The sequence below is a fragment of the Cinclus cinclus genome, chromosome 1 (genome assembly GCF_963662255.1).
Source record: "Cinclus cinclus chromosome 1, bCinCin1.1, whole genome shotgun sequence".
In the NCBI taxonomy this organism is placed as follows: Eukaryota; Metazoa; Chordata; class Aves; order Passeriformes; family Cinclidae; genus Cinclus; species Cinclus cinclus.
This window is the reverse complement of record NC_085046.1, coordinates 147,505,029-147,519,194: the sequence shown is the minus strand read 5'-3', so window position 1 is coordinate 147,519,194 and position 14,166 is coordinate 147,505,029. Positions and strand designations below refer to the sequence as shown.

General features: G+C 37.2%; 1 protein-coding gene across 1 annotated transcript in view; it reads left to right on the top strand.

The window, feature by feature from the left end:
* Positions 1–14,166, top strand: part of TRAPPC9 (trafficking protein particle complex subunit 9) — a 435,473-nt gene that overhangs the window by 182,754 nt on the left and 238,553 nt on the right. The window contains exon 21 of the mRNA XM_062491886.1: positions 13,168–13,321. Within this exon, the coding sequence (XP_062347870.1) occupies positions 13,168–13,321 (154 nt within the window). The remainder of the gene's footprint in view (positions 1–13,167; positions 13,322–14,166) is intronic.

The following is a 14,166-nucleotide window of genomic DNA, read 5'->3' as shown; positions in this document are numbered from 1 at the left end:
TTTGTTTTGGTTTTTTTTTTTCCCTCTTCCTACATATTTGATACCCATCATTGTTACAAGCATTGTCTTTTTAGCTGCTTGATCAGACCTTACTGTTTTGGATCCTGACATGAATGTAACAACTTCTTCATTTCCCCCCTGAATTCAGTTTAGATTTATTCCCAGGCATTACACTCTATATTGTATATTATTTATTATCCACTGGAGGGAAAAGCACAATATGTATGTAAAATTAAATGAAAGGTGAATGTTAAGAAATTCAAAACCATTAATTTTAAGGTAGAAGAGCACAGGCATCATGATGGAAGTTGTGAGTGAAGTCCAATTTAAGTCTAGACTCCAAGTAGTAACCTTGGAAAGGGAAATTTGTGGTAAGTCACTCAGATGTTTTTTAAAATACCAACAATAGTAATAATACATAAAATACTGAGCTGTGCTGTGTTTTTTAAATAATGCTCTAACTTGCTTGTCATTATTGTGCTTTGTATTACTCATGAGCAGCCTTTACCCCATCTCTTCCTACAGCAGCTCTGCTAAGCACACAGCAATGTCAGGCACAGAAACTCTACATCACACTTCCCCAATATTTCCTTTCTTCTTCTTGATGTATTGATGGAAAGCATCTCTTAAGATGGGCATCTCTAGCAGCTTATTTCAAGCTGTCACTTATTTTCTTTCTGAATCACAAGGACTTAAATAGGATGGGACTTTAGAATATTCAGTCATGATCTCCAATATGAAATAGAGAATTTCATGAGAGTAAGCTATGGGGTGATTAGTGACTGCTGATTACATGGTGACAGCAGGCAATAAATACATGTATGCAGGCTCTAATGATGGAATTTGAATTTACATGAGAAACATTTTTGTGTCATTGCTCATTGTTTCTGAGGCCGTTCCTTGTGGGTTCAGAGCAGCTTCTTTGTTGTGTTCTCTCTTGCATTTTGACATTATGTCTCCCTTTCTGGGAAGAACCATCCATCTGTAATTTGAAGGAGAGCTTCTTGCCATTTATCTGGCATTATCTGAAAGGCTGTGCAGGCTGGACTGCTGTACAGTGATATTTGCAAGCACATGGTGACATTAGACAGTGGGTTATGTCTGTACTACTTGTCCTCAGAACAGGCTCACCAAAACAAGCCCTGGTTTTTGTCTTTCTCGTGGCCTCTTGCTTTTCTCACTGCTGCTGTCAGCTACACTAACTCACTTATATTTGATCCCTTGTGCGCAGGAGCTGATTTATACAAATAATTAGCATTTAAAAATATCTATAATTTTTAAAAGCTGTTTGTTCTTTTCATATAAATGGGTTAATTTTTTCCTAAGGCAATTTAAGCCATGTGTTTTTTTCATTTTCTGCATTTCCACGCTATTCAATCAAGAAAGCAAATCACTTTGTTTCCTTTCCAAGTCTCCATTTTAATTTGTGTATTTGTATGAGATAAACAATAAGCTGATTTTTCCAATATTGAAGTAATGATAGTACTTCAACCAGGGTTTCTCAGCCTGCCTGGCAAGTGTGTTCCTATAAGATGGGAACTTTCTTTAGACAGAAAAATCACAGATTTGCCACTGAAATGGCATTATCTAAGAAATAAAAAAAAGAGATAGATAAAAAGTGAGTTATTGGGTATTACTGGGACCAATTTGGCTTAGGGTACAGTGGCTGTGAAAATGTTTGCCTCCCTTGGCTGCTGGAATTTATTTAGAATTTAGAATTGAAGAATTTATTTAATTCCAAAAGGCAGCTTGTGCTTAGAGCTGTCAATCCATTTCTGATACTCTGATTATCATCTGGATGAGCAATTAATGGTTTACCTAAATAGTGCTGTTCTCAAAATGGGTTGCTGGTGGCTTTTTGCCCAGTTTAGCCAATTTCCAGAAAGGAAAAGTGTGGAAAACCAAAATGGGCAGAGGTAAATGTTGCTTCTCCTCCTCCTACTCTGCCTCCTAGTCCTCTAGTCCAGGACAGTCCCTTGTATCTGCATTTTGGAATTTATTTCCATCCACCAGCTGAGCTGGTGCCTACAAGGGGCAGGTTTTGGCCTCAGTGCTGAGAATGACAAGAGATGAAGAACCCAAACCTCGTAGGTCAGAATTGTTTGCACTGCACTTTATTTCATCCCTACTGTATTGTTCCTTTTGTTGATGTTTGTGATTACAAGCCAAATTATCCCTGGTTACTGTCACTCACATTTGGCAGCTAAGGTGGTCATTTGTTCTGGTGGTTTTCCTGGGATCTGGGGATCTATGTAAGAGAACAGTCCCACTGAAAAAGTGTGTGTAGATACCTGGCTGAAGGATATTAGAGGTAAAAAAAAGAGAAGAAAACTACTTTTTATAACTGTACTCAATTATGCATCAAAGTCTTGTACATTTAGGAGGGAATGCTGCTGTTTAGCCAGTTTCCTACCACCTGGAAGTAACTTGATTTATAATTTAAAAAAGTGTTCTTTTTAGTAATATCCAAACTCCTAAGGTGCTGTTCTAGTGATGTGTCCTACCATGTGTCATATGCTGATTAAAGTCGAGTTTTGTCCTTTTTGGGAATGATTCTAATGTAGTCTACTCAAAGAATTTAATTTAATTACATGTGTAATACAACTTTCTGCCTTTTACTTAATTGGTCTCGCCTACGTTGTTTCTGCCTATTTGATGACAATTTAGCAATTTCCAATTTGTATATCCCTGAGGGAGGCTCAATGGGAATAAATGGGAGCAAAAAATCTCTGCAGCTTTATTTCTCGATTTACTTGCTTGATGGCATCTCTTTTGTAGTTGTATGGAAGAAGAGAGATAAAGAATAGTAAGTAATAAAAAGAAATTTTTTGTGTGAAAGGCTTGTATTGAGAACAAAGCAGATCGTGTAATCTTTGCTCTGTGTATTTGCTTAGCATAGGATATATACACCCAATTTTAATAATAATATGCTTTCAGTTTTAGTATGAACTCTCTAATCCATTTTTAACTGTTTAATTGAGTAATTCAGGGCAAATTAGTGCATCAGAGCCATGGTGACTTCTCAGCTGTGGATGGGGGGATTTATAAAATTGCTACACAATTTTGGGGTACAATTTTTCTGGTAGTAGTAATCTGTCATTTTGGGATAATCTGGGTCTTGATTTTCTATGTTAAATTGCTCTTTTTAGATGGAAAAAGACATTTCTTTCTTTTCTTTGAGCTGTCAAATTGGCCCAAAACTCTGTGTATGTTAATGTCTGTGCCCTCTGTGGTTTTTTGGGGGATTCTTCACAGAAGCAGGGATCCTGATGGCACAGCATGATTTTAAGAAAAATCATGTTGGTGATCTATATAGAAATGAATTTCAACTCTTTCATAAGCTGGAAGTGAAACTATGATAATTTTGCCATTCTTTAAAGGCAGAGAATAAATCTGATTCCTAAACAGGAATTCAGTTTAAAATAGATGCCTAAATCTAGATATGCCTGTGTTTTTTATAGTCTAGTAAATGAGTGAAAAGTAGATGTAATTTTCATAAAAGAGATAGAAAAATACTGTTTTCTCTTTCAATATCTTTGAATTTTACCTCACAGTTTTCCTTTGTTTTTCTAAAGGAAAATTTGTCTGGCAGATGCTCAGATACCTGGACTTTTATTATATGTAAAGGAATATTACAAATAAACACAGAATAACAGAATCTTGATAAAAATTGTTTTTTTAGTTCATAAAATTTAGATTTAGATGAATGAAAAGACTTTTAAAATTTCTGTGCTAAACATAAATGCTGAAAAATCTCACCTTCACTATTTAAATATTTTAAAACATTGACAAAGCTTCTAAATAATACCATGTTAATGTTTTAATTGAAATAGTCCCTTCTTAGTTTATGAAGCATTATAAAGGTAAGTCTAAATCTCTTATTTTCAAAGCTTGACATTTCCAAAGCATTATTTCAAGTAGTTACAAATGAAATACTTAAATGAAAAGTTTTATCACTCCTTAATAATGTTACGGTGTTCCTCAATTTAGGGAGAATACTTTCTCTTAAAAATCATGAAAATTCTGAAGTTTAGTAGCAGCCTTCAAATTATACCTTCAGTGTAAACTTGTAGTGGAAAGGTCTTATTTTGGGGTTTTTGTTTTAAATTGTTCCACAGCTGGAAGCTTTGTGCTAGCCATGATAAGAAAGCTTGGACAAGTCAATTTTTAAAACCAAGGTGCCTGTCTCACCGTTAGCTGACTGCTCATAACTTGTAGTATTTATAGTTCCTTTTCCCTCACGTCCTCCAAATGTAGTGAAGAAATCCATTCTCATGTAAGAGATTTGAAGTTGATAAGAAAAGTTACTTTATAAGTGGCACCAAAAATCCTGGGTTTACCTCTGAGATCCTTTACACAGCTGCATTTTCTATGAAAGCTTCCCAAGCATGACTTTGCTGACAGGTAGAATTTCCCCATCTAAAATTTAGACTAGTACATTCAAACTATTTCTAAACCACAGGAAGCAGGAGTAAAAATCCCCTGATCTCATTTGACTTTAGTGGGTTTGTTTAGTTTGCTTTGGTTCTTTGAAGATGGGTTGGTCACTGCCTGGACATCAGGCCAAGGGTGAGCAGGATCCATTGGCCATGTATAATATGTGCTCTATACCACACTAATTGACCAAGGGAGGTTAATGTGGCAGGAAACTGCTCCTAAATGAGTATCATTCCATCACAATAATTAAATAAATACTGAATTTCTAGCTGTAGTGTTCAGATCTGAGTCTGGTAGACATTTGGCTTCACTGCCCTTTCCCAGGGGAGCTCAAGCTCAAGGCTCACTGAATAGGAGGGCACCTGGCAGGGCTGTTATTTGGGAAGGTGATTTCCACATGGGGAGTTTTGGTTAAAATAACAAGGTATTTTAGAGCTGTGCTCATTCTCTGATAAACTGGTAAAGCACATCAGACAACTAACACAGCTCAGCACTATGTGGGGCAAAGTGTGTGAAGGTAAATCAATATAAATGTGATGAGATGAAAGTGAAGGCAATCCCAACTCTGCATTTGGCTGAAGCTGGACCCAGGGCTGCCAAAGGCTGAGTATAATGAGCAACAGAAGCAGTAGAAGCAGCACCTTGGTTTATTACCTGTTATTATCTTCAGTTTAAAACTATTATCCCTTATTCTGTCACTACAAGTCCTGATCAAAATTCTGTCCCCATCTTTCTTATAACCCTCTTTTAAGTACTGAAAGGTTGCTTTGAGGTCTCCTGAGTGTATTTTCCTCTCCAGGATGAACAATCCCTGATGGTTTGTTTTCTGAAAATAGCTTGTTTCTCAGCATGCTTCTAAACACACACAGAGGTGTCACTGTAGGTGAAAGCATTAAATAAACTTCTAATATGAACAGTGATTTTTGGAAAAAAACCAAAAAACTTTAGGTGAAATTGTGTGTGGGTGATGTGTATCATTTCTTTATTAGTGCTGAGCAGTTGACTGCTATGGAACCTGTGACACATGCTCACTGTGAGCTAGGATTTCTGGAGCATGATTAAAGCTTTTGTGCTCCTACTCATGTCTGTGAACATTATTCCTGCACTAGTTCAAGAATAAGTTCTGTAAGTTGAACCTCATGGACCACATTGCTTTGGTGGGAGATGTTCACTGCTGATGGGATGCTTTGGTTTCTTAAACTGAGGATGTCCTGATTGTTCCCCCAGCTTTGCTCTTTGGCAGAGATTCTAGATTTCCTTTTCAAAGTATGGCATCACTCACAAAACTTGCATCTGGGACTTGAGATTCTCTAATAAAATCTGTGCAAATCTAGAGATGAAAAGAATCAGTGTCTGCGGCAAAATAAACATTTCAAAGTCAATAGACTGGGTTAGCTTGAATTAAAAGACTCTTCAAGGGACTGACCAAAGAGTGAGTGTTCTGAACAGAAAATGTGAAGGTTGCAGGTCTGATAAAATTATACAGCTTATACTGGAAAAACAATGACTTGGAAAAGAATTTGTTTGTTAAACTAAATCATCTTGAGGTGAAATTTTTTCTGCAGTGCTCTGGGAAAAGGGAAAATGTTATCTTTGTATATAAAAAGAGAAGACAAGCAAGTAGATGGTAAATTAATAATTCATTATGAATGTAAAGTCTAACTGTATCTTGAAGTGACAGTCCATGGTGAAATGTGTATTGTTGCATGCTAAGCATTCATGCATCCTATGATTCTACCCAAAAGATGTTTGAATCACTTCTGTTGTGAAAAACTCATATTTTTCCTTATGTTGTATGTAATGCCCTGTACTTCTGTTTTTTCCCATGAGTAGTCACTGAGGTGGACTCTTCTCATGTGAATAATATCCCAGATGTACAGGCTGTCCTGGGAGATTTTGCCCCCTAATTTGGTTTTTGAGTAGGATCTCAGCATCTTCTCTGAAGCAGCCTTACAATTGTGTGCCACGTGTAACAGTCATATTCCTTTAAAAGAGGGGCACTGGGAATTTTTCTTTTCTCTTTTAGGTGAAAGTGAATTGATGCTCCAGGTTTATCATGTGCAGGAAGGAGGCTGAGAGATCCCTCTCAGTGTTTTGGGGTGCTGCACACACCCAGTTCCACTCCTTGGGATCATCCTGCAGGGCTCTGACAGCAGCAAAAACCATCAGTGCTGGGACAGGACAGAGCTCAGGCTGGGAAATGATGCTGGGGTGATTCCTGACCAACATTTCTGGTTTCTTTGGGACATTCCAGGAGCAGAGACATTTGGTGGTGTGAGCAGATTCAGAATGAAAATCAGGTTTGCACCAGGTGAGCACCTGGTTCCTTCTCTTGAGGCTCCCTGGTAAAGATGCTTTGAACAAAAGGACCTCATTCCACTCTTACTCTTTACATTTTGGGGTGGGAAATCTTCTCAGTCTTTTCCCAAGGAGATTCATACAGCTGCAGTGGTAACTAGGCATGAATATAAAATTGAGCTTTTTGGTCTTGTTTGTTGTATCTGGCAGAAAATTCCATAGTTTTAATTAGCCTAAGTTTTCTTCTGATCTTGCTGCCATATGAAGGTAATAATGAATTACACAAATGAGCAGCTGAATATGAACGTATATATATTTTGAAATTTATTTCTCTGATTATTATATTCCATTGAGGGAGAGGTAGGAGGTACAGTATGGCATTATTTTGGATAAAGAGAATTTCGAAATCCTTGTGTAGTTCAGCTGTGATGAAGGGAGGATATTTAATTCAATCTTTAAGTATTACTGTACTGAGGCTTTTCCAAATTTCCTAATGAAAGGCTATTGACTAATAGGTCTTTTTCCAGGGGTCTTTTATGCCCCCTATGTAAATTGGTGTATTCATAAAGAAGGCTATAACCATAATTATTATCATTTAAAATTTTCTGTTTCTTTAGGTAGCTAACAGCTTTGCTGCATGGTGATTGCCATAGTCCAAGTTATTTAAATGGGGCAAGTTTAAGTTAATTGTTATATGCCCAGCACGCATAGTGTAATCAAATTTAAGGAGATTTATGTAGCCAACTATCTCTTAGCACTGTTCCATTTTCAGATATTACATTATATCCAGTGGAACAATTCTTTCCTGGTTTGACTTTCATTGTCTGAAATGTTGTTGCTCAGATAAGTTTAAGCTGTTGAATATTGCAGACTTAAGCACTATAGTTTGACTTTTCAATTATTTTAAATAAATAATTAAGTTCTAATTGCAATTTTTTAAATTTAATTGACCTTTCTCAAGATTAATGGAAAAATTTATCTTCTGCACAGTTCAGATATTAAAGCCATCATTTTTCTTTCTGCAGTCAGTCTTAGGCCATGTGGAGAGATCATTACTTGTGGCTCACTTAAGCTACTGAGTTTTACAGTTGTATTTAATAGCAGTGAATGAAATACAGATTGTTCTTCTAAATCTGTGTAGAAATTACAAGTAAACACAAGGTGTATGTTAATTTTCACTACTTTATTATTTCCAGCCAATGATACATATATATTCACCTCACAAGAGATTTGATTCTTGAGGTCCCTCTTTGCCTGGAAATTACTGGATATTGGGGCATCACTTCCAGTTTGGTAAAAGCTGCAGGACTTGTGTTTAGGGTGGAATTATGTGCACCTGAAACATGATGTTATATATTACAAGTGAGATTGCACAATGAATGTATCAGGCAAAGTTTTAAAGGGAAACTTGCCTTACGCACTTTTTATTTGCTCTTGAATGTAAGAACAAGAGTATCATCCTCACTTGAACTTTTCCTGAAATTTAAAATCATTGAGTGTGCAGGGACTCTTCATTCACAGAAGCATTCTGCATAAGTGGCAGTAACATGGTCTGGCACAGTGTCCCTGCTGTCTACTGTATATAAGAAAGGAGGATGAACAGGAAGCATAATATTGAATATAGTCTCTAACTGCCTCCTGTCAGACTCACTTTGGAAGCAGCTTGCAAACACATCTGTGGATGATAGTATTTAAATAGGTAGGTAGCCATGAGGATGAATTTTTGGGTTCCTGTTACACTGTTTCTTCCTAAGGATAATTAAATAAGGACTATCTCTATATTTTATTCTTCCAAGCTAAGCAGCAGTGTTTTATGTACTTAATGAAAGATGAAATCCACTTATGTTGACCAGAATGCTGCTTTTCTTTTAATACCATGCCTGCTCTTAACCTCATTTCATTTGGAGAGTATCACATAATTAATTTCAATTTATAGGTTTATACTCTTAGAAGAGGACATGGAAAGATCTGAGATGTGTCGCTGGTGGATGGGGTATGCCTGGGACCTGCCCACTTTCCTCCCAGGAGCAAAGGCAGGAGTTTGCAGCACCCCCAGTGATGGTCCCTTACTCAGTTTTCCACCTGTTTTCTCTGCCAGCTGCATTTCTGTGAAGCTGTCAGTGCTGCTTGATTTTAATTGGCACTGCTTTGGGAAAGGGGGATTTGGAAGGCACAGGCTCGGGAGCTGTCGTGATGTCATTTGCAGGAAATTATTTTCCTCCCTGAAAATCCTTTCTGCTGAGTGTTTTGTTGTCAGGGCAGGGTAGGATTTCCAGTAAAGTTGCAACTCTTTTTATGAGAAGAGGTGAAATGAGCTGTCCAGTGCCTTTAGTAGCTCTGCACTCTGACTTTAATGGGACTTTAGGTGACTGTCATTGAGATGATGGCTGTGCCATCAGAAGCTTTGTCACTTTTTTCCCTGTAAGCCAGTCCTCACAGATGACGTGAGATGATACGGTGCAGACACACCATCAGCATTGCCAATGAGCTGACCTTCTCCTCTTTATCCATTTAATTTGTATTTGAATAATTTGCATCCCTGTAACGATGTTCAGTTGTCTGAGGAGCTGTCACAACAGCTTGGGCTGGTTTCGTGACAAAACCCAGTGGTTTCAAAACACAATTGTTTCATTATTCATGAAAACTGTTGTTGCTTTATTCCTCCTCCTGCTAGACAAGTTTGGCCAGTGAGAAAAAAAACAAACTGTTTTGCACTTGCAGGATTGGGTATTTATTTTTTTTTTCATAATGCAGTGTTTTTATACAAATATCTCATTACTTATTGAAAACTCATCTAGTAGGAAATTTGGATAGCTCCCCATGAGGCAAAGAGGTTAAATTGGAATTCTAGTCCCTTTTCCTGGAAGAAGTTTATTTCTAAACTTTTAAGATCGTCTCTGTTTTCCCTGATACGTAATTACTGTGAAGGGCAAGGAACAGGTGCCCTTGCACAATGTGAGCTGTCATTATCCCGGCTGCTTGCAATAAATTGAATGTCTGTTTCAGAATGAATTGTCTATTTTTACCTTTTTTTATATAGATTCCATAGATTCTTGTATATCACAACAAGCAAGGACAAATCTGGGGAGTAGTGCAGAGAGCCCTTGACAGGAAACAGGTCTCAGTGTAACTGTAGAGGACAGCAGAGAATGACTTCTTTGGCTAAAATGCATTTCAGTCTCATTGTTCTGATGCACAGCTCAGTGACAAAGTTGGTGATGTTCAAAAGGTTGCCTTTCAGTGCCCTCTCCTTCTTCAGGGTGAGGTCCATGTGATCTCTAGAGATCGCTCAGAAGTTGAAAAAGTTCCTTTTATCTGTTGGTGATTGCAATTCATTGTCCAGCTTATTCATTTTCTCATTCCATCAACTGGTTCTGGGAATTGTCCACTCGTTAACACCTCCCTGGTGAGATGCATCTCTTGAGATGGGAGAAATCTTCCTATTTAAAAAAGTGAAGAAGCTGGGTTTGAGTAGGGGTACGTTTTTCAGGGTGAATGACTGATTTAGGTTATGGTATTTATTTTTTGTTTAGATTCTTGTGCAAAGCCTTCCCATGTACTACGTGTTCCATAGGCTAAGGAAAAAATACTGAAGCAATGTTAGGGATAAAAAATGCAGAGACAAAACTTGAAATGAATATTTTTAGCACAAGAGGAAGCAGAATACAGATTATAAAAGGCAGATACGTTTTAGAAAAAGAGCAAGGATTTAATTCTGTTGTGCTTTACTTGAGAGGAACTATAGTGTTGCAACATTTTATTTTATCTCTGTTTATTGCTTCCATATATCCTTCCTAGAGCTTTGTTCATAGTACTGTTTTGTGGGATGTTTTTCTCTCTGTACTTCTCTTTTGCTCAGACTCTTCACTTTCTAGCTGGCAAGTGTGTCGTTGGGGGTTTTTTTTGTAGCTTCTCATGTGACATGAGGTGCCACTGTGCTAAATACGGTATAAACATTATAAATACAAACATGGTTAGAAGAGTCTCTGACTCTGAGAGCCCTGTTTACTAAGGTTTTCAATAACTTAGAGCTTAATAAAAGTTACTTCAAGCAGAGATGCACAATGAACAGTTAAGAGAAATCTAGGCTGTATTCCTAAAGCTGATGTGGATTTGTTGGAGGCTTTTGGGGTACAAAGTGCTTACATGCATATTTAATTTCCAGACAAAAATTACCACATTTCCAGCAACCATCATTCAACAGAGGAGTGCAATCTGAATGCTGCAGTTGCATATTAAATATTATTAGGCAGGAATATTTTTCTCAAATATCAATCACTTGGAAAAGTACAGCACTAATTAGATGGGAGTTCTTTTCCTGGTTCCTTTGGAGATGGATTCTAAATACTTCTGACTGTCCATAAGCAAAGACAATTTGTTAAAATATGGCTATAGGAAACTAACTCTATTTCTGAGAGAATATAAGCATTATTGTGTATATCATAGAAATCAAGTACTGGGTTTGCTCATGTACCACAGAGGGGTGGAGTGATCTCGGCAACAAAGACTATGAAATTCAAAATATTCCAGTAGTGTCTTCCAAGTGCATTGCCTGTGCAAAATCCAGGAAACCCATCCTGCCTCTGCAGAATCAAATCGTACTTCAGTGTCAGTAAGAACTGATGTTGTTAGTCATAGTTTCAGGCCTGGTAATTTTTTTTTTCCAGAATCCACTCTTCAGATTGTATCTGGGTGTTTTTCATTATGGTCTTTATTTCTGGCTTGATTCTGGCAGTTACTGTGATCCACTTTTATAACTCGTCTTTAGCTTTTGAATATGCCCAGCACTTGATGGATTCTGCATGCAAATGAAGAACTTCTAATGATCTCTTGCTGCATTAAAAATAGCCAAAACAACTCCCCCCCACCCCCTTAGAGAGGAGCAGATGAATTCCCCTGCCTTTGGGATGTGAGGATCAGCAAAGATTCAGGCTGCAGAAGTGGGAGCTTATAGAGACCTTTGCCTGAGTGCTGTATTTGAACTTTTTTGTCATAAAATCACAGAATGCTTTAGGTTGGAAGGCACCTTAAAGGCCATTTAGTTGCACCCCCTGCCAAGGGCATGGATGCCTTCCACTGGAATGGTGAAGGGGGAACTTGAAAAACTTCTCCTTAGTTTTTGCTCAGTGTAGATAAGGCTGATTTGAATTCATCTTCCTGCTGCAAACTTCACAAGCTCTAGATTATTCCTTGTAATTTCCATCCATTTTCACCCAGTTTCTTTTAAATTAATGTGAATTACAGAAAATATTTTCTAGTCTGGAGCGATTTCAGAGCTCTTTCATGTTGACATTTGTTACTGGTGTTTTCTTTTTGGCAACATTCTTAGAATATGTTTCCCTATTTATGTGGAGAAATAGATAAAAGGATAGTAGTAATCCTGTGCTTTTGTGAAATGTCCTTCCCAGACTGCTTCTCAGTTTGTAGTTGCACTTCATCCTGAATGGTTTTCAAAGCTCTTGCTTGGTCTCTTTAAGTGCAAAGTCATCTCAAGAGCAATATATTTTAATTCTTCCCTAATTATTTTTCTATTTCAGACAATTCAGGAAATTAAAGCTGTTTTGGCAGCATAGTATATTAGATCTTCCATAACCACATTTCATGTGATGTGAGCTGGTCTAAATTCCCTTTTCTATTAGATTAGTGATTCTAATTTAACATATCAGTATTTAGTATGCATTATAGTGTACTATATTTAATTTGATTACCTTTTATGCCTTACCGTACATTTAATAAAGCAATTATTTAACCATTTGTTACCAATGAATTTTGCTGTGGTATTGAAATTAATATGGTCTGTAATTTATGAAGATAATGCAGGAGAGAAGTGTCTTCTTAAAAAAAGAAGTTAAGGGCCACATTAAGGCCCTACTTCTGTGGTTACTTTGTTTTCCCTTCCTGAGTTTTGCAAGGAAAAGTGAGGAAGTTGCCTTGAGAAACCAATGGACTCTCCAAGTGTGTTGCAGTTCACTTCAGGAGGTATTTTCATATATGATATTCTGCTTCCCTTTTGCATGAGTTGATATTAATAAACAGCTTAAATAGTATATTCCTCAGCTTTTGGCCCAGTCTTCTTGGTTTTTTTTCAGCAAGTCTTGAGCACACCAGGAGCTTTAACCTACCAGGAGTGGAGCCAGGTGAACCTCTACAGAAGCACAGTGAGGTCATCTGGTTGCAACTGCAAAATGAATGTCTTGTGTACCACTCAGTCATTAAGATGTTGATTGCTGATTTGTAAAACATTTTTACTGTCGACAGGCTTAGACTTCTGTTTTCAGTAGCACAAACCATATGGTTTATATATCATTAATTACAGACCGGGTGCCACTGAAACCAATATATTGGTATTGTAGTGCCTGTGTGCACTTCCTGCAGAAGTAATACCAGCAAGAATGATGCTGTTGTCTTTTTCCCTTTTCTCCTTTGATACAGCATGGCTATCCAAGTGGACAAGTTCAATTTTGAGAGCTTCCCAGAATCCCCAACAGATGGGGCACAGTTGGCGAATGCAAAGCAGCTGGAAGAAGAAAGGCAACAAGCAAGAGGTCTGGAGATTAACAGCAAGCTGGATATTTGCTGGAAAATTATATCCTTTCATAAATACTTGCTTTAAAAGTATATAAATAGATGCCCTCTGATATATTTTATTTTATAATTCAACTCACTTCACGGCAGTGTTACTGAAAAGCAAAGTAATTAGAACTGTGAAGCTTATCATAATTATAGACTGTTTAAGGTTAATTGTGCTGTATATTATTTAGGCAATGCTTGGGTCATCCTATAATGGGTTTTTCTGAGTCACTGGGCATGTCATAAATCCTGTGTGTTTTTCCCAGCTTTTAGGGAACTGAGGAAATGTAGTTAGGATTGATGAGCAGTAGATTCGTAGGGTCAATTTTTTTCTGTTCTCCCCCACACCGAGTAACTGAATCATGAAGAAATTAATGAAGCTGGATTTAGGGAGTTTGCATATATTTAATTAAATTTGGGTAAATCAGAACATATTAGAATAATTTATTTCCAAGTCCTCTTCATAGATTTAGTAATGTATCTAATCTTGGGTAGCTTTTTAAGGCTTAGACAGGAGTTGTGTGATGACTTAGTCATTCTAAACATAAAATCCCCACAATAATTCTAAATGCAGTAAAATATTGCCTTATGATTATTAATAAGAAATTGCATTCAGTTTAGAGTTAAAAATAAACCAATGGTGTTGCTATAAATTTTGTGATTTCTATAAAAAATCTTGTGCTTGGCTTGTCAAAAATACACTTTCTCATGACTTTCTTCAGGAAACATTCTGTACAGCAAACAGTCCCCCAAGCCATGTGATGGTATTCAGCACTTCCCAGGAGATTTATATTTTTCACTCAGATCATCCTCGAATTCACATGATAGGGGGTGGCAGAAGATCAGAGAAGAATGACAATC